Source organism: Fusarium oxysporum, chromosome V (assembly GCF_013085055.1).
Source record: "Fusarium oxysporum Fo47 chromosome V, complete sequence".
Classification (NCBI taxonomy): Eukaryota; Fungi; Ascomycota; class Sordariomycetes; order Hypocreales; family Nectriaceae; genus Fusarium; species Fusarium oxysporum.
Window position 1 is genome coordinate 941324 of NC_072844.1, and position 17614 is coordinate 958937.

General features: G+C 48.9%; 7 protein-coding genes across 7 annotated transcripts; 3 read left to right on the forward strand and 4 right to left on the reverse strand.

The window, feature by feature from the left end:
* Positions 1-1253: 1253 nt before the first annotated feature.
* Positions 1254-2061, reverse strand: FOBCDRAFT_201316 (uncharacterized protein; the record flags this gene model as incomplete). Its single annotated transcript, XM_031183445.3, has 2 exons — positions 1254-1576; positions 1629-2061. 2 exons carry the CDS (start codon positions 2059-2061, stop codon positions 1254-1256), a joined length of 756 nt encoding a protein of 251 aa, XP_031039087.3.
* Positions 2062-3370: 1309 nt separating this feature from the next.
* On the forward strand, positions 3371-4983 carry FOBCDRAFT_222633 (uncharacterized protein). The gene has a single exon (XM_031183446.3). The coding sequence runs from the start codon at positions 3501-3503 to the stop codon at positions 4770-4772; it is 1272 nt and encodes a 423-aa protein (XP_031039088.2). The 5' UTR covers positions 3371-3500; the 3' UTR covers positions 4773-4983.
* FOBCDRAFT_222634 (phosphate transporter) lies at positions 4961-6560 on the reverse strand. Its single transcript, XM_031183447.3, has one exon. It carries the CDS (start codon positions 6549-6551, stop codon positions 4968-4970), a length of 1584 nt encoding a protein of 527 aa, XP_031039089.3. The 5' UTR covers positions 6552-6560; the 3' UTR covers positions 4961-4967.
* A 1500-nt stretch (positions 6561-8060) lies between these two features.
* FOBCDRAFT_33472 (uncharacterized protein) lies at positions 8061-8660 on the forward strand. The gene has a single exon (XM_054704538.2). It carries the CDS (start codon positions 8150-8152, stop codon positions 8540-8542), a length of 393 nt encoding a protein of 130 aa, XP_054560513.1. The 5' UTR covers positions 8061-8149; the 3' UTR covers positions 8543-8660.
* Positions 8661-12190, reverse strand: FOBCDRAFT_292838 (histone deacetylation protein Rxt3-domain-containing protein; the record flags this gene model as incomplete). The annotated part of the gene is made up of 2 exons (XM_059611812.1): positions 8661-9986; positions 10032-12190. The coding sequence occupies 2 exons, from the start codon at positions 12188-12190 to the stop codon at positions 8780-8782; spliced, it is 3366 nt and encodes a 1121-aa protein (XP_059464859.1). The 3' UTR covers positions 8661-8779.
* A 3104-nt stretch (positions 12191-15294) lies between these two features.
* On the forward strand, positions 15295-16409 carry FOBCDRAFT_292841 (uncharacterized protein; the record flags this gene model as incomplete). Its single annotated transcript, XM_031183455.3, has 1 exon — positions 15295-16409. The coding sequence occupies one exon, from the start codon at positions 15295-15297 to the stop codon at positions 16267-16269; it is 975 nt and encodes a 324-aa protein (XP_031039097.2). The 3' UTR covers positions 16270-16409.
* A 702-nt stretch (positions 16410-17111) lies between these two features.
* FOBCDRAFT_273777 (uncharacterized protein) lies at positions 17112-17412 on the reverse strand (the record flags this gene model as incomplete). The annotated part of the gene is made up of 2 exons (XM_059611486.1): positions 17112-17308; positions 17364-17412. The coding sequence occupies 2 exons, from the start codon at positions 17410-17412 to the stop codon at positions 17112-17114; spliced, it is 246 nt and encodes an 81-aa protein (XP_059464860.1).
* Positions 17413-17614: the final 202 nt, after the last annotated feature.

The following is a 17614-nucleotide window of genomic DNA, read 5'->3' on the forward strand; positions in this document are numbered from 1 at the left end:
GTCTTCCTGAGATCGTCGGTAGTGAGAAACTTCGTGTGCGTAGATTTTATCGGCTCGCTTGATCTGTTTATCCACACTGGCAAAGTTGAAGCCGTGGTCGACGTTGCCTTCTCTAATCCAGTGCTAGGTTCCAGCACGCCGAGACCCTGCCCGGGTAGTACCTCCTTCACGCTGAAGGTCGCGGTGGCGCAAGACACTCTTTGGTTTCGAGATGATATTCTCCTCCATCGGGTGTGTTATCAGGGATACTGTGGCGATGAAGGCTGAAGGAAGTAGTAGCGAACGAGAATGTTCCCCGTGCCACGTCGAAGTTGTGTTGAACTCTTCAGCTGCCATTGTCTCATTGTATCGGATGGATGTTTTACATCCGTAACAACTTCCACTGGAACGTAAGCTCACTGCCCAGATCACAGGAGGGATCTTCATGCGACAGAATGGTAATGTATAGTCCATGAGATAACGGTTCCCCAGGAAGAACAGCCAGCTGTACAGAACAATACTGGGTATCTGACGATACCATCAGTCCGCTCGTAGATTGAGGGGTAAAGGGGGCTCCAAGTCATAGGGAATTGAGGGGGAAAGGCATCATGATAGGGGATGGTGCTTCGATGCCAGTACTGCTGATACTGGAGGTGAACTTCGTACTCAACCAAGAAGACTTGGACGGGTGCGAAAGTAACGAGAGGGCAAGACATAGTGACAGGTGGGGGAAATGGTGAACTCTGGAGCAAAGAAGAAGAGGAGGAAAATGATGGAGGGGACGAGTATATCAATCAGAGACGAACAATGCTCTCGCACGTGATTAGATTGTCTTGGATGAAATTGAGATGTCATAATGGTTTATGTGAAGCCATATATTTTGGATCCCGCGGTTGTCGTCACTAATATGATACTCAACATCCGCGCGGGAAGGGCATCCAGCCTCCTCATCCCGAGTATTAAATGTGTTACCCGATGCCAACGTGCACTATATCCACTATATTATTACATAGAATACTATGAGACTCCTCAGTTGTTTGATACCTCGTCGTCATTATTGCAGTGCATCCGTTGGGTGTTGACCTCCCTCATGCGGCAGTCTGCTTATCTGCCCACGCTTTGATCACCAAACGTCAAAGTGCATCAGCATATCGAGTCTAGACTAGCACCCGATACCAAACGTCTTTCCCGTTGTATTAGTCATTATCTCGGACCGGGGAAGCCTTCCGTAACCGTGCCAAAGTATGATACTGCCCTGCGGTTGTCACGTATGATCAATCTGCATCTCGCCATCCCTCCACCGTACCAAGAATCTTTTTGGCATTCTCCAAAGCCGTTTTCTCCGTTGAATCGATCATCAAGCCCGGATACCCCTGAAACTTAAACAGCTCACAACGCCCCTTCATATCTCGCAAAAGACACTGATCGAGTAACTTCGTGGTTCCACTCGCCACCCGCTCCGCGTGGTCCACCCGTTCAATGTTTGCCTCAAGACCGCAAGTCAAGTATACAGGAAGAAAGGGGCGGCCTGCATAACTTGCAGCGTTTGCGTACTCTTGTGCCACACTTTGACCCAGCTCGTTGTCCGATTGAAAGTCTAATGAATCTGAGTATTAGCTAGATGATGGCACGGAGGAGGGGGGGTGTACCTGTGAAGACGACGAGGTGATCGTGGCTGGAGGGATGGAGTACGTGTCTTTGTAAAATGGTCTGACGGTATTGTTTTCGTTGGGTGTTGTATTCTGGGTGATCTCTGGAGATTACTGCTGCTACGGGGTCGATCAACTTGTGGTTGTCTAGCACTAGGATGTTGGGATCGAGTTGCTTCATAGCGTCGGCGATGGTTTTCTTGCCAGTACCTGGGAAGCCGTTTATCCACACCACAGGTGCTTTTATTGTGGTCGGCATCGTTACAGTTCGATGTGATATGAGAGGCGACGATGGGTTCTGGGGTGTAAATCCTGGAGTTTGTGAACGCTGCAAGTATTTCGATGACAATGAGGCAAAGGTTGACATAGGATTTACACGATGAGTCCGATTTGCAATGGCCAGTAAGTTTATCTGTTCTTTGTATATTTGCATTATAAACTATAAATGGAACATCTAAAGCTTGAGTTGGCTATCATGAATACCGTAAAAAGCCAATATTACTGGATTCGAAGTTATGCTGAACTCAACGTATATCGACCTTAAATATTTGCGAACATGACGACAATCGGACGAGTCAAATTATTATCCTTCGATGGATTTCCTGATCTCGTAACCACCACGGGTTCTGTAAGACTTGCAATGAGTTGGAAACGAGAGCAATACCTATTGTCGTTTCGGACTGAAGGCGGCAGTAGACGTCAACCTTGGTGGGAGATGAAGGAAATACTGTTCACCCGTCAATACGCCATCGTAACTCAGTCTCACACGATCCCATCCAGCATGATGGTACTTGCCATCGAAGCATTATCTATGATGATCTGACAGACTGTCCCATAATGGAGACCGTACCACGCAAATCCAGGTAAGAGATTGCAGATTATCACTCATCGATTGACCCGACAGTCTGGCTCACCCCGGTCCCAATTACCAGCACTCCAATCACATCTCATCTCATCTCATCTTATTGTGCCGGGGTTATCTGAGCTGCCAATCGTGCAAAGAAGATAAAGCATATAGATTGGGTAAAAAGAAACAAGTTGAAGGCAGATGATCCGATGAATTAGATTTATATGATGAGAAAGGATGGCTCCTGTACATTGATATGGCCATGGCAGTTGATGGCAAAGGCAGCCGCTAGCTGAATCAGGCCACGCTTACTGGATTGCTGAAGGGTACAGGGAAGCCAGACATCAGTGTAAGACAGTGTGATCTTCTTCGAATACATGCCTTCACACATAAAAAGTACCATTGATTTTAGCGCAGCAGGTAGTCCGTTTACAAGGTTTTGACTCTGGTGTATATTCACTGATTCTGCTACCTCGCTGCTACTCGTAGGTTGAAAAGCCTGTCAGTACGCAAATCATCAGTAAAGAAGAGATAAGCATCTCAAGACTAACTGGCACATCATTTATCTACCGTTCTTAACGGGGAGAATACAAGAGTATAACCCAAGATACCTATAGATATGAAAGTCCGTTCTCTATTGGCACTGTGTCTTAGTCTGTTCAGAAACCAACAGCCAGGATATCCATGGCCTATTGGGTTTGAGTTCACCAGTAAGTGATCAAGTCGTTCGGGACTCAGACTGTTTTATCATGGTCAAGAAGTTTAATACACTGGCTTTACTAAGAAGAATCCCAACAAACTTTGTTGATGTCATTTCGGAGGGCACTGCATGACTCGTGTTGTCGTCAGAGAGAGTCTTATCTTTTAGTGTCATCATAACTCAAGCCTCATACGCCAAGAGCCACGATCCAACGTCAGATTTCGATAACGTTACAATTTAACTTCCCACTCATTTCAGATTATATACATCTCTCACTCATTTTATTCTTTTATTCCATGTTGTTTCACTATAGCACACTGTCAAAATGGCACTCAATCGAGTTGCCCCCGAGATTCTCCTCGAAATCTTCAACCATGTCGATCATGAAGATCTGCGAAAACTTTGCGCCGTGTCTCATCGCCTAATGTCTGCATTTGAACATCAAACATACTCAATCATCGAATTAAACGAAACCTCACAATCTGGAAGTGCCTTATTGGCTCTCGCATCTGGACCTCGAAGGGATATCGTTCGCGAAATTCGGTACAACCCTCATCATCCTTGGCCAGCTCGAGACAGGAGACACAAGCCTGAGATCAAGCTCAGTGATGAGACTCGAACAGCACTACAATCTCTTACTTTTTTCCCGTCCTTGGACAAATTTAAATTCGACCTGAGTCACTGGGAGTTATCGGAATGGGCTCTGTCACCACAGTGTTTGAACCGTTGGGAGTTTCATCTATGGCATGGAAAACACGATACAGAGCCTTGGAGAGTTCTTATCGAAGGGAGTCTACTGGCGTTAAGCAAAAGTGCGCGTTCCTTTTCTCGACTTGAGATCGATAGTCTTCCGCCAACTGGGCGAGAAGCATATCGTGCATGTGAGTCAGAAACGTGGAAAGATCTTCTTAAACACCTGGCGTCGTTTGAGATGACACTTGCTGGTGTCGGATACATGGGACATGGCGGGAGTTACATGTATGGAAAGATGACTTCAGCACACCAGGCGTTCATAACTCTCTTCCCGGAGATGTTTCTGGAGAATCTGCATAATGTTCAGGTCTTGCGACTCACTGGGAAGATGAATGCAGTCATGGGCAATGAGCAACTTGTGGAACCCATAAACTGGGCATCTCCGTCTATCAATCTACCGTGCCTGACAACATTAGAACTGGATTACTCTCAGATCTCGAGCCAGCTCTTTGCCTTTCTTTCCAAACATGCAGGGACACTCGAGAAGATCAGTCTGCGGAACTGTATAGCCCCAGCCAAGCAAATCTGGACCAACATCATCAACCTCTTCCTCGACAGACAGCCCAAACAGCTGCTTGAATTTACGACCACGGCGCGTCCAGTGCATAAACGCATTGGGGATCCCTTTGCTGATACTTTAGACGGATTGGATGTCAAAATGAGGAGGTTCGTGGTTGGACTAGCAAATCATGATATCGTACCAGTAGAGGAGTGGGCCGCTGTCAGTGATAATGATCCGGAACTTGACGAGTCTGATGTTTGCAAGTTGTGGGACCAACTTGAGGAGATGTTGGAGCGGAATAGGTGCCATGCGCGAGGCTTGTTGCAGGAAGCTAGCCGTTAGCACGGACATGAGCAAACATTCATGAAGCCATCACGAGCGAGTTGCATTGGCCTCTGCTTGCACGAGTTGCTTGAACCTTGAGTATTCTAAGCTTCTAGTATATACTTCTAAATATAGTCATTTTATCATAAGCGCAAACAAGCATATGGAACAGGTATCATCGCTAAGCCCAGAAATACAAACACTTTGATGTGATCACCCATCCCATCTCGGCGCATTGATGATCAGTGCCATGAAACAGCCCGATATGACTCCCGTCACCGGCAGCGTAATTAACCAACCCATGTAAATCCAAAGCACAAGCTTCGGATTAATACATCTCCAATCCCCATTCGCCAGCCCAACGCCCACCGTAGCTCCCGTAATGCACTGCGTGGTAGACACGGGTAAAGACAGCCTCGTTGCCATGAGCACCGTGATTGCACTCGCGAGCTCCATGCAGAAACCACGACTTGGCGAGATGAGCGTCAAACGATTGCCTAGCGTCCGCATGACGTGGTAGCCGTAGGTCAACAGTCCGACAACGATACATGCACCGCCTACGACGAGGATCCAGATCGGTATGGCGACGAATTCGGGTATGCCTCCGCTAGACCATACTTGATATGCTGTTGTGAACGGGGCGACTGCGTTACTGACGTCGTTTGCCCCGTGGACAAAAGATGCTGTTGCGGCGGTGAGGATCTGAAGAGCGGAATACATGTACTCTGCACGGTTATCATAGTGCGCGGATCGAGCGTGCATGTCCTCCAAATCCCAGTTGAGGATATTGTTCCGCTTCTGCATAGCCACGACGTCCTTCTCCAGTCCGCGGAGTAGCACGCGGTTGACTTTCCATGCCATTACCTTAGGACTGTTCCATGAGCCGTCGGGGCGGGGAGGTATGAATTCCGATGAGGCGCGAGGCTCGAAGCGACCTGGGGGCGTTTTGGGTGGTGTTTGAGCTGGCGGTGGGAGAATCCATTCATCGTCACGATCAAGATCGGGTAACTGGCCGTCTGGTGTTTGAATCGATTGGAGAAGAGTTTCGGAGGTACGTAGGTGGTTGAGTTCCTCCCGCGTGAGATGCCCCTGGTAGTAGTCTCTGATGCGAGGCTTAGTGAACCCAGCTGGTGTCGGTGGAGGTGGTGATCGCCAGAGGAGGAGTGGTCCTTGAAAGACATGATACCATTTGAGAGTCCAATCCTCGTGCATTATTCTCGTCCATAGGAAGGGAAGGAGAAAGAATATTTGGAGGAGAGTCATCCCAGAAGCTGTCGCAAAGACTGAGATGACGATGTCTCGAGTAGATAGGTTGATAGTATGGATCCCTTTCCAAACGAGAAGCATCGTGAGTGCACCTACTGTCAAGTAGGTATAGAACGGGATGGAGTAGAATGCCCTCCTAACAGCTGTTTGTTTTGTCAAGATGAACTTCTTGGTGAACATGAACAGCACAAACCCCATACAGCCTGCGATCAACGGCGCAATGATCCACGCCGCAAAGATCTGAGACACACCATGCCATCCCCAATTGATCTTTGTGATGCCTATCGACGCTGTAGCTGCTCCGACGAGTCCTCCGATGAGCGAATGAGTAGTTGAAACGGGTAATCCTTGTCGAGTCGCGAATGTCAGGAAGAGCGAGGACGACATGATAGTGCACATCATGACAAGAAGTAAAACACCGGGTGAACTGTCGTAGTGATGAGGGTCGACAATCTTCGTTCGGATGGTATCTGCCACTCGAGACCCAACAGATACACTGCCACTGAATTCGCAAACTGCTGCTACGAGCATTGCTTGCTTCATGGTCAGCGATCTCGAGGAGACCGACGTGCCAAACGAATTGGCGACATCATTGGCGCCTACAACGTCAGCATAATCCAGCAAGATATCCAAGAGACTTACCAATGTTCCAGGCATCGAGGCATGCAAATATAACAGTCAGAGCAAAGATGTAATCATACTGATGAAGCACCGCCATCTCATTCGGGGTAATAACAATAATAGAGTATCAAGAGTTTGCTGCTGTCTCCACGACAGCGATGTTCTCAATCCATGATCAAGCCAACCATTAACAAAGGCCGATAAGCACTGGTCAAAGCATAAGCTGCAGTCGACGATCGTGGGTCCCAAGCTGCCTTTAAACACCCAAAGGACTGGTTAAACTATCCGCGCTCCCGCAAAAAGTGTGCGTACTTGCGAAGCTATGATTCGATAGGCGAGATGCTAGAACCGATCTTGGCTTTTTCTGGTGAAGAAACGGTCGATGCAGGGGGTGAAATTGATCGAATTGAGGACCGAGCGAGACTTGTTTAAGATGTTGCCGTGATTTGGGGGCTTGTGGTGGTGAAGATGTCGATGAGCCAATGATAGGATTAGGATGGAGCACGAGGTTGATGAGAGACGCGTGTTGAGGCGATAATAAGAAGGATGATACAATGTCAGAGACTTGGCAGTTTAGAAGCTGAGAAGGTTATTCCAGCGGAGTCAACGGATATTCAAGGCGTTTGTATGTCATTGTGGCTCGTATATCATGACTTCATCCTCGCCTGGCTTGAGTGAAGCCATTTCATCACCACCACAACAAGGCATATCAACCAGCACCTCCACGAATAAGCATCCCTCTTAATATGAGTCAACTTCTTAGACAAAGATCTCACTGCGGCCGTTACCGAAACAGCAATCGAAGATATCACATCACTTCGATATGCTTGACCGAGCTCAGACGTCAGGCTAACAACGCCACACCTACATATTGACACCGTCGATAGTATCTTAGCGTCTCGGCTACATCTTTATTTCAAGAGCCCGTTGTCTGTGAGGCTCCAGGGACAGCCTTAATCCCACGTGCCATTGAAGCCACCCGATCGGGCGACCGAAGTGGCCGACATCATGAGACGATGTGTCAGAGGTGAAGACAGTTTTTTTGACTTGGTGGGTGCCTCTTTCGAAACTCGTGACAGTAGCAGTGTAAAGTCTATCAAGGTCGCAAGGAAAAGAAGCAAAAGTGTTGATGGCGAGGTTCTCGTGATCTCTTTCAATTCGGGGGTAGAAGCTAATAGACATATTCTACTATGACTATAGAAGTCTAAGCTTTGCTGGAAATGATCAGAATTAGTCATTCTCATCGTGCGACCTGCCAGAGATGTTCAGTCCAGGCACCTCTAAATCGTAAATGAAGCCATCACCACTCCAAAAGATACGTACCTCTTCATCCCGATCATTCTCCACTTTGTGACCGATCAATCATGTCAATCTAACCTCGGCCCGTCTCTTCCCCGATCTGCGTCACTTCCTCTATCATTTCGCCATCGCATTCTAAATATCCAAACCATACTCGATTCCACCAAACAACCACTCACGCCTCAAAGAGCACACAAACACAAGCAACTATGTCACGCCTTCTCCCCCGCCGCATCCTTCTAACCCCCCTCCGCACAACCCGCTTCTCCTCAACCTTCCAAACCCGCCCATCACCACCAAAACTCCCCGCCGACCAACAAGCGGAATTCGAGCGTCTCCAGCGCGCAGCCTCCGTATCATCCGCCTTCCAGCCCGAAGGAACCACAGCCGCTGCCACCACGCCTGCCACGTCGCAGGTTCGTCACACGACTACGCCCGAAAAGACAGATGATGTAAATATTGGCTTGTTCCGTGGCGCGCCGCCTGAGTTTGAGGGTGATACGAATCCCAAGACTGGCGAGGTTGGAGGGCCAAAGAATGAGCCTTTGAGATGGGGCGGAGAGGGCGATTGGTCTTACAATGGACGAGTTACGGACTTTTAAATGTCATCGAAGCTGTGTCTACAAAAGGGAAATTGGGTTCAACATGTGGTGGCGACTGTACAAAATTGTATCAAAACTAGACGGGGCGGCTTAGACTCAAAGGCCAACGCCTTCTGATTAAACTTGTTATTATCATAAGAGGGGTATTCTAATGTTACAAGACCTCGGTTTCTCTGCCTTGCAATGCAATGACACCAACGCCTTTTAATGAACATGTGACAAATCGTGACGACCAGGTCATTGATCCGTCTTCTCCTCTGAGGCTGGAGTTTCGGCGGCATCATCCATCTCCACGTCCTGAGCCTTTGCCTCGCTCTTTTCTTTGTCTTCTTCGTCGTTTGCAGATGACTGATTCTCTTTGTCGCCTTCTGCTACGGGGTCATTATCCTTCGATGTGGATGGTTCGGGCTCCTTTTTTCTCCATGTGGCAGATATTCCTCCTCTTATTTGTCCCTCTTTGTCTTTGTTGAGATCAATGCCGTTGATATTGTCGAGGCCTCCTTTAACCTCGCGCATAGCTTTACGCATGCGCTCACGTCGAGCTTTGCCGCGAAGTCGAGCCTGTGGCTGTGCGCCGTTCTCAACCCATCGTACACTCTTGATCATATAACTTATTCCGTCGTGAACCGAGTGGCGATGGCCGTAGTCTCCACCAAATTCTCGGCTAGATATCCCATGTCGCGTAGAAGAATAATATTTGACCAATCGAGGAAGGATCAGAACGTTGACGTGCAGATCGCGTTGCGCAGGGATCGACATGGGTCCGCTGGGGGGAGGGACAGTGATGAGGTCTTCGGATTCGAGGTCGACAGTCGAGTTCGTTGGCTTCTTACGTCGCTTGTCGGCGACTCCCTGATCAATATCCAAAACCGAGTTGTCAACGTCCTCAGCCCATTCTCCCTTGATCCAACCACTGTGGATGCACGCCGCAACAACATCAGAATCATCGGTATAAACGTCAGTACCCCACAGATATCCTCGTGAAGTTATCTCTTCTCTTGCGATTGACGAGAGATGAATTCGTGCGACCTTGACTGTTAGGATACAATTCTCCTTATTCTTAATCATATCCCATGGCAATGGTTTTGGGTTGGAAGCAAAAGCTCGGTGTGTAGAGGTACTCGGTACTAATCGCCCAGGTTTCAGTCCGGGATCGTAGATGAAATCTCCAAGATGGTGCCTGGGTCGGTCTGAGACGGATTCCAACACAGCCTTTGATGATATAATTGTTTTCGATTTCGGAGGGATGACCGGAGCCGAGTTCGTCACAGCTTGTTTCGCTGGCTGGTGCTGGTGTGTATGTATAGGTCGAGGAGGATGGTGGTGATGAGGAACAGGTAGGCCCTTTTCGCCAGGGGGAGCACCGGTCTTGAAGTTCTTGAAAGGCGCAGCACCAGTTAATGGCGCGGAGTCGGCTGGGTGATGATGATGATGGTGCGGGTGACTATTACGGTCAGCGAAATCAACAGAAAACGGCAAGCCAACATACTGATGATGATGGTGATGCTGGTGAGTCTTGGGACGCTTTGCCCTGTTTGCTGGAGTCGCTCGTCCTGAGCTATCATCATCGCCTTTTCCATCATCATCCTTTAGCTTTCTCCTCCTGCCTTTGGTGCTCTTGCCTCCTGCCTCTGTACCTGATTCGGGTGTTATGTTCTCCGAGTCCTCGCGCTTAGCGAGACTTGCATTTGTAAAAGGCATGGCTGTAGAAGCGATGGGACTTGAAACTCCCATGACTCCATTGCCAATACCCGCAAACATGCGACCGAATTCGCTCTTGATTCCAGGCTCACCAGTTGGTCCAGGTTGCTGTAATTGCGCGCCCTGTACCGCTTGTGGGAGTGGTGAAATTCTACCCTTTCGATTCATCTCCTGAATGGCTAACAAGTTACGCTGGCCGTTCGGAGCTGAAGCGTCGTCACTGTTTCGATGCCGGGGAGAGTCATATTGTCCAGGGCCATGAGCTCCGTTGTAGGCAATTGTCGGTGGTGGAGGCCCTTCCTCTGGCCTTCGATGGGAATGTTGTGGTTGTTGTGTAGGAATCAAAGTCATACGTGCTCGATCGGGGGACTCATAAGGTGCCGGTCCAGGTGGCATATTCTGAGCTGGCGGATGTGAGGATGGCGCGTACCGATCGGGTGGGGGCCCTTGATAAGAGTGGCCATGAGGAGGGTAAGGCGCGCCAGGGGGGTAATCGGGATGTCGCTGATGATCCATAGGTGCTCGATAGCTGGGATCAGGGCCTGGGCGACCCCATTGTGCATCTCTGGGATCCCGTTCTCGCATGTCTCTGGGGTCGCGATCAGGCGGTCGGCCGTACGGTAAAGGATTCCGAGGTGGTTCGCGGTGTCCATAGTCACCAGGATGTATCGAATGTCTTCCCGAATCGCTGCCAGAGTATGCGCGCTCTCTTCTTTCGCGTTCACGCTGCTCTACTTCACCCATTCGCTCACGTTCTGCCCTATACCGATCCTCGTACGGGTTAGGTCGCAAACCAACTCTTTCAGGGTTGTATTCCATGCCAGGCGGAGGTCGGCCCATATCATCTCGTCGTCCATATGCTTCTTCTGGCCCTGGCGGTCGTCCCATCTCCATCGGTCGAGGCATTCCCGGATACTTAGGCTGGCTGCTCGGCCTTGGAGGGGGCCCCGGTGGTAACCTGCCAGGTTCTCTTGCATGATCTGCAGAGCCTGAGGGGTGCCTTGAATAGGCAGAAGGTGTGCTGTAGCGTGGGACTTCGGGTGTGGGATAGTGTCCAGGCGGTGAGTTTCTGGGCTCGTAAGGTCGCTGATGATCAGGAGTGTGAGGTCGACGAAATGGCGGGTAGTTGGAAGTTGCAGAGTGCATTCGCGGTGAAGCATGTACTGCAGTCGCGAAGCCAGGACCAGAGACTGGTGGCCCAGAATGAGGCGGATAATGCGATGGCGGAGGTTGCGATTCGCGCATGGCTGGAGGTGGGCCGCCCAACATTGACGATATCGACATGGAGCTGTTACTGCTGCCTGATCTCGCCAGCGCGCCGAGGGCAGGAAGTTCGCGACCTGAAGGAAAAGACATCGGGGGACCGACAGCAACAGGAGGACCAGGTTGCGGAGGAGGTGGACCGTAGCCCATCATGCTGTGCGCCTGTTGAGTTTGCGGCGGTTTCGCCCCCGGTTGAGGAGGCGACGTCGGAGGGGGCATTTCGCGATTGAGAGTTCGGAGAGAGTTAATGGCCGTAGAGCTTTGGAAACGCGCGTGATTTGATTCGTGGCTTGTATGGCGGATCGTTGGAGTATAAATCGAGGTGTCGGAGGGTCGTCGTTGGGCCAAACTATGAGGAGCGGCATACGCAAGGTTTTGATCGGGGCTCAAATTCTCAACATGAGGATGATGAAAAGATTCGGCGCGCGCGATTCGATAAGAATGCGGAGTAGGTGAGGCGAGGGGATAGAATACGGCCGTTGTCGCGCTGGCCGAGGCGCTACCAGCAGAAGGGATCGTAATGACACCGTTTGGTGTTGACGATGGTTGTTTTGTTGTTGTTGGAGAAGCGGAAAATGGAGCTGGATTTGGAACTGGAACTGGAACTGGAACTTGAGGGAAAGGAGAAACAATAGCGTATGGCGACGGCGAAAAGGGAAGCTTGGGCGGATGCCGTGGATCCATGGCGCCAATTTTTTAGCTCCAAAATTCCCTTTCGCTTTAACAAGGCGCTTTTCCTCTTTGGCCTGAATCCACCCAGTCCTGTTCCCACCCCAGGAAATCTCCAAAGAAAAAAAATGCCAGTCAGTGGAGGTCGAATCCACTAACTCTAGTCAGGTAACAAATTCAACGTTTTGAGTTGTCAGTCGTGTCGTTTCGGTCTGCGATAATTGGGTTTGCGCTGGAGGGGAAAACAAACGCTGTGCCTCGGAGGTAAAAGTAAAATGCGCAACTGATGTATCTGCAGTGAATCAGATCGCACAAGAGCGCGCGCGCAAAGTTCAAAAGCGAAAAAGCAAAACGGCTGTGATTATGTGACAAAAACGCGAGCGGTAAGCAAAAGATGTACATATGGTTACCATACACGAACACGCAAAAAGCAAGGGACACACCCATGCGACACGTGCCAGAGGTGACAACAACGTGATACTGACGAGACACAGGAAATGGTCCAAATGTTGGAAATTTCGATGTTTATCTTGAAGGAGTAGAAGATAGATGGCTTCACGAGGTGACAGTCCACTCACTCGTCTCAACCACACACAGTTGAAACTGAGGTGTTGTGCTGGCTGGCTCGAAGCAGGACAGAGGCGTGATCAGAAACGATCACATCACCCAATGGATCGACTTTGTTGTTACACTGCTGTGCCCCGGCTGGGGTGTAATAAGAATCCGATTTTGTACTTAGATCGAGACTAACAGAGAAGGAATAGCAGGGTTGTGAGTTGATATCATGACAAGTATGAGCTCAGGCCTTGTTCTCTTATCTATCTGTCGCAAAACCGAAGATATCTACTCGACTCACTTACGTCCACCTCGTCGGCACAATGATACTGTATGAATACCGTGTCTAGCTCGTCATGGCTTGAACGCCCAGGACCCGCGCCGAAAAAGATGGACAGGGATCGGGGCATGGGGAGAATGCGCCAGGGGGAGGACCTTGGGAAGCGGTGGGCGCTAAGTGGACAGTGAGACATGGATGGGCGAGTGACACACACAGCACACACAAGATGGGCAAAAGACCCTGTTGGTGGTCTTTTTTGCTTGAATCAGGTTCAATTCGATGGCTGGTAGATACAGCACTTGAGAGGAGGGGGAGGGGGGAGCTGTTTGTCAGAAAGGCCATGCACAGCGAGTAAGTAGAACGGCAACGGCAGACAGGGAGCTTGATGTGATGCAACACTGAACCCGGCGACAGCTGACTCGGAGCTGGGAGCTGGAGGTTGGAGCTCTCATTATCACAAGCAAACTCGAGTCTCACGAGTATTTTAAGCTCAGGGAATATCCCGCTACATACCCCTCAGCATGGCACTCAATCAGAGTGCCCTGAAGTGCTCAGCTTGGGACTCTAGCTCATTCTCGAGTCTCTTCATGATCAACCATCTCATCATGCCCATGACGCCAGAGAATGAAAATCTCCAACAAAAAGCTTTCAAGCTAAACTAGTCCCAGTTCGCCCCAAGCCTTGTCTGCCGTGGCCGCGGTCCATCTGACGAATGAGACGACACCTGAAATACCCTCCCAGAACAGCATGACAGGGGTCATGTGTTCCACTGTCTGTTCATCTGTTTGTTTATCCTCACATTCCCGAGACTGGTCTTACAGTAACTGACAAGTAATAAAAAGGCATGGAGGAGAGACACAGCTCACGAATGTGTTGACTTTCACCGGGTGAGATGCCCCGTCAGATCAATGAGTGTCACTGTCTGACAGTGAATACAGGGCTGGTCTTGTTCTCGTCTGCCATGACTTGAGTGACGTTACCCCATATCTTTTGGTTGAGAGCTGGCATGTCGGCATCCAATCACCCCTGGCCTGTTTCCATTTATGGCACACCTCAGCGAAATGATGAGCGGAGCAAACCCTTTCCTTCTTTTTCTCTTTTGCTTTCATTTTTCACCGCCTTGCGATTACGATTAGCGGCATCATCATCCGTTGTTCCGTCATGCAAGGTTCTTACTCAGGAACAAGATCAACAAATCTTCTTTTTCAGTTCTCTTCTCTCCAGCGGAAATCTCAGTTCTCGTACATCTGTCCGCCCTTCTTCATCGTAACGTATTTTCATGCTGTGCGCTTAGTTGAATGTGGTGTTTGTGCGGTGTCGATCCCATGCAGCTGTGCCTGCGGCTATCCCGTTCTGATTCTGATTGACGAACCATCACCGACCGTGCTTGATTCAGATGCTGACAGGGTTTCGCGACCTGGTTGTTTGTTGATCAGCCGAGGCGTTCAGTGACTATTGGAAACAACATGATTGCTCATAGTGTCAGTTTGACTCTGCTGGATCGCGTACAAAGAAATTAATCATTGTTCATTTATGATAATCTACAAGTGAATGTTCCCGTCAATCTCAGATGCAAAATTTATTGATCATGTGTCATAGCTCGATCTTCTATAATTAGCTTGATCGGTGAATATCCCTGTTCAACATCACATCACGGTCCTGTGATCTTAATGTGCTACCCTAGAGGATATCGCAACACCTAGAAGCTGAATACTCACGATTATGATCTTCGTTTATCATGCTGCACTTGTTCATATTATTTGAATCCAGCAGGCTAAATTATATACGCTTATACCCGATTATTACCTGTTCTCTTGTGGTGTTCTCCAAATCATCCTAATGTACGGAAATACTACTTCATAAACACCCATCCGTTAAGAGAACACAGATTTGAGCTGTGATTCGGTTACCGCCAGCAATGACTTGCACCAACGTGTATATAAACTGCCGAGTAGACTGATTAGCAATACATCAAATTATCTCTCGACATCGTTTTCACGATAGCTACCACGACTTTTCACCAGCACTTACAATTTCATCGTGGAATACACTAACATCAACAAGATCACCTCGAATTGGTTGAGATAGCAAGAGGGGCGACTCGAACTTCTAATTCAAAAAGTTTTACTCATTGTAAGTGTCTATATAAAAGAATTATCCAAGTCAGCCGTCAAGCTCCATACTCTGTGCGCAGGCCACATTTATGAATCACAGTACCAGCGCATTCGTTTGAACAGCCGACTATACCCCTATACTAAGTTACCTCACACTGATTCTCTTCATCATGAGTTCTTCCTCCTCTACAAGCCCCCAATCAAGCTCTCAAGGCGAAACTATGGCTCCACGACGTCTTGCTGACTATATCGAGCGTATCAAGGAGGCTGACCAGACTTCATCGCAGACTACAGCTCGCCCCTTCAACAACGGCACGGCAACACAGCCTCCTATTATACGAGGTCGAGTCAACCGTATCCTAATATTCCCTGGCTCCTTCAACCCACCTCACCAAGGTCACCTTAATATCCTCAAGCATGTCTTCTATAATGCAGGAGCAGACCTCAACATCATCGCAGCTATCATCATCACCACTGATGATGAGAGACTAAAGATGAAGATGGATAAGAGGGAGACCGGCATCGTCCTTTCTCGCGAGAAGCGAGCTAACCTCTGGCGTGGTGATGGCATTCCTGTTGACTGGGCATGGGTCTACGATAACTCTGAAGCCAGCTGGCCAGGATTCCGAACCAAGCTTGTCAATACGTTGAAGAGGGATGGAGTAGACATCAAGTTCGTTCTACTCTTTGGTCCAGATGCCATTACTGCAGACGGCGGGTATAATCCTACATGTTGGGACTGCGGCGATGCTATCACCAGTGACATCTCTCGCCCCGTCGACTTCCGCTATCCCAACAGTCTTCGACAACTCGCGGGCTGCACACCATGGGTAAACCTCCAGGATGGCCGATCTCGCTTCGATAACAAAATCTCGATCTGTCGCCAGAACCGAGTCCGGCCCAGGGGCACTGTCCGATTCGTACCATGTGATCTGGACCGACAACCTCAAGATGCGCCTAGTTCGACTAAGATTCGAGGGATCATTGAGAGCTCACCCCAGGAAGAATGGGAGGAGAAGTTGAAGGGTGTCGCACTCCACCCAAAGATTTTGGTTGAGTACCTCAAGGAACTTCCGCCGCCTACAAAGCCTGCCGAGTCAAAGGAGGATCTTGCGAAGAAGCAGTGGGAGAGTATTGTTTGGTAAACACCAAGGCTGATGTATTTGTATTGAGGGGATTTTCAGGCACTTGGCAGCCATGTCTTGATATCGAATGACGGAGTTATTCTGGAGTTGGTCATGAAGCAGTAGCAAATGTAAGGCGCTGGGAGTTTCTCAGAGTGAATGCTATAGATAAAACAAAATACAAAAAAAACAAAAACAAAAAAAAAACACAAAACTCAGATCCCAACTGCAGTGATGTCCCTAGTAAAGTTAGAAGCCATATCCCTCATCACCCTGCACCGTTCCTCCATGCCATAATAAGATAAAACTATTTCTTAAGCCCTAACTTAACACGGCATGAAAGCGACCGTGAAAGATGACGAGGAATACGATCCTTCCGACTAAAATAATTACCACAAGCTTTGCAAGTTCCACTCGGATCAGGGATCTTGTTCGCTCGAGCATATTCCTTGTGAGATACCCAGTAGTGACGATGAAGGTCCTTCTTGTCTGCCCCGAGATAGTCGCAGTTGTTTTGGAAGACGCAATTCAGACGACGGTTATGTTTACGATTGTAATGTTTCCTGACCAAAGTTAGAAAACCTGTAAGTGTATTAAGGTGTGATGTGAACTGACCTGTAATTGGCTCCTTGCTTCCAAGATCTTCCACAACACACTACCTCCCTCGTGCCTGATACTAATTAGCTGACGTTGACGAGATGACGATGGAAGAGATCTGACTTGCCCGTCGCATGTTCGTCTTCACTCCTACTCTCAGACCTATCATCCTCGGAACCACTACTATCCAACGACAATCCCGCTTGTAGATCGACCAGTCCACTGACGTGTGGATCAAAGCCATAAATACGTGCATGATTCCCAGACTAAATCTGAGGCCTGGGAGTGCTGTAGGAAGTGTTGGCTGAAGTTTGCTCGTCAACATAGTAAGTTGGGCTGTAAGAGTCAATAGTATTGTACTCTTGGGTTGGGTACTGGTGATGGTTCGGAAGAGAATTGCCAGGAAAGAAGCCTTGATGCTGCTGAACTGCCCACTCGGAACGCCTCACCATAGACTTGACCTCTAAAACCATGTTAGCTTCTTTTCAAGTGACTGAGATACTAAAGAGAACTCTTACTATGGTCCGGAAAGTCTCGCTCAATGTCAACGTCGTTGAAAAGCCCCATCGTGAAGATGGTAAAATCACCAATTCAAAACGCCGGCATAAGAATCGCAGCCTGACGTGACCACAACAGCGGCTATTGCTTCCGATAGCTAATATCAAGTGAAGCAATGAGAACTGACTCCGTTGAAAGAGTGCAATGCGCGCGACTGAGTGTAGTTTAAATACCCGCCTACTCATCAATCGGCCCTGCGATGTTCAGTCCA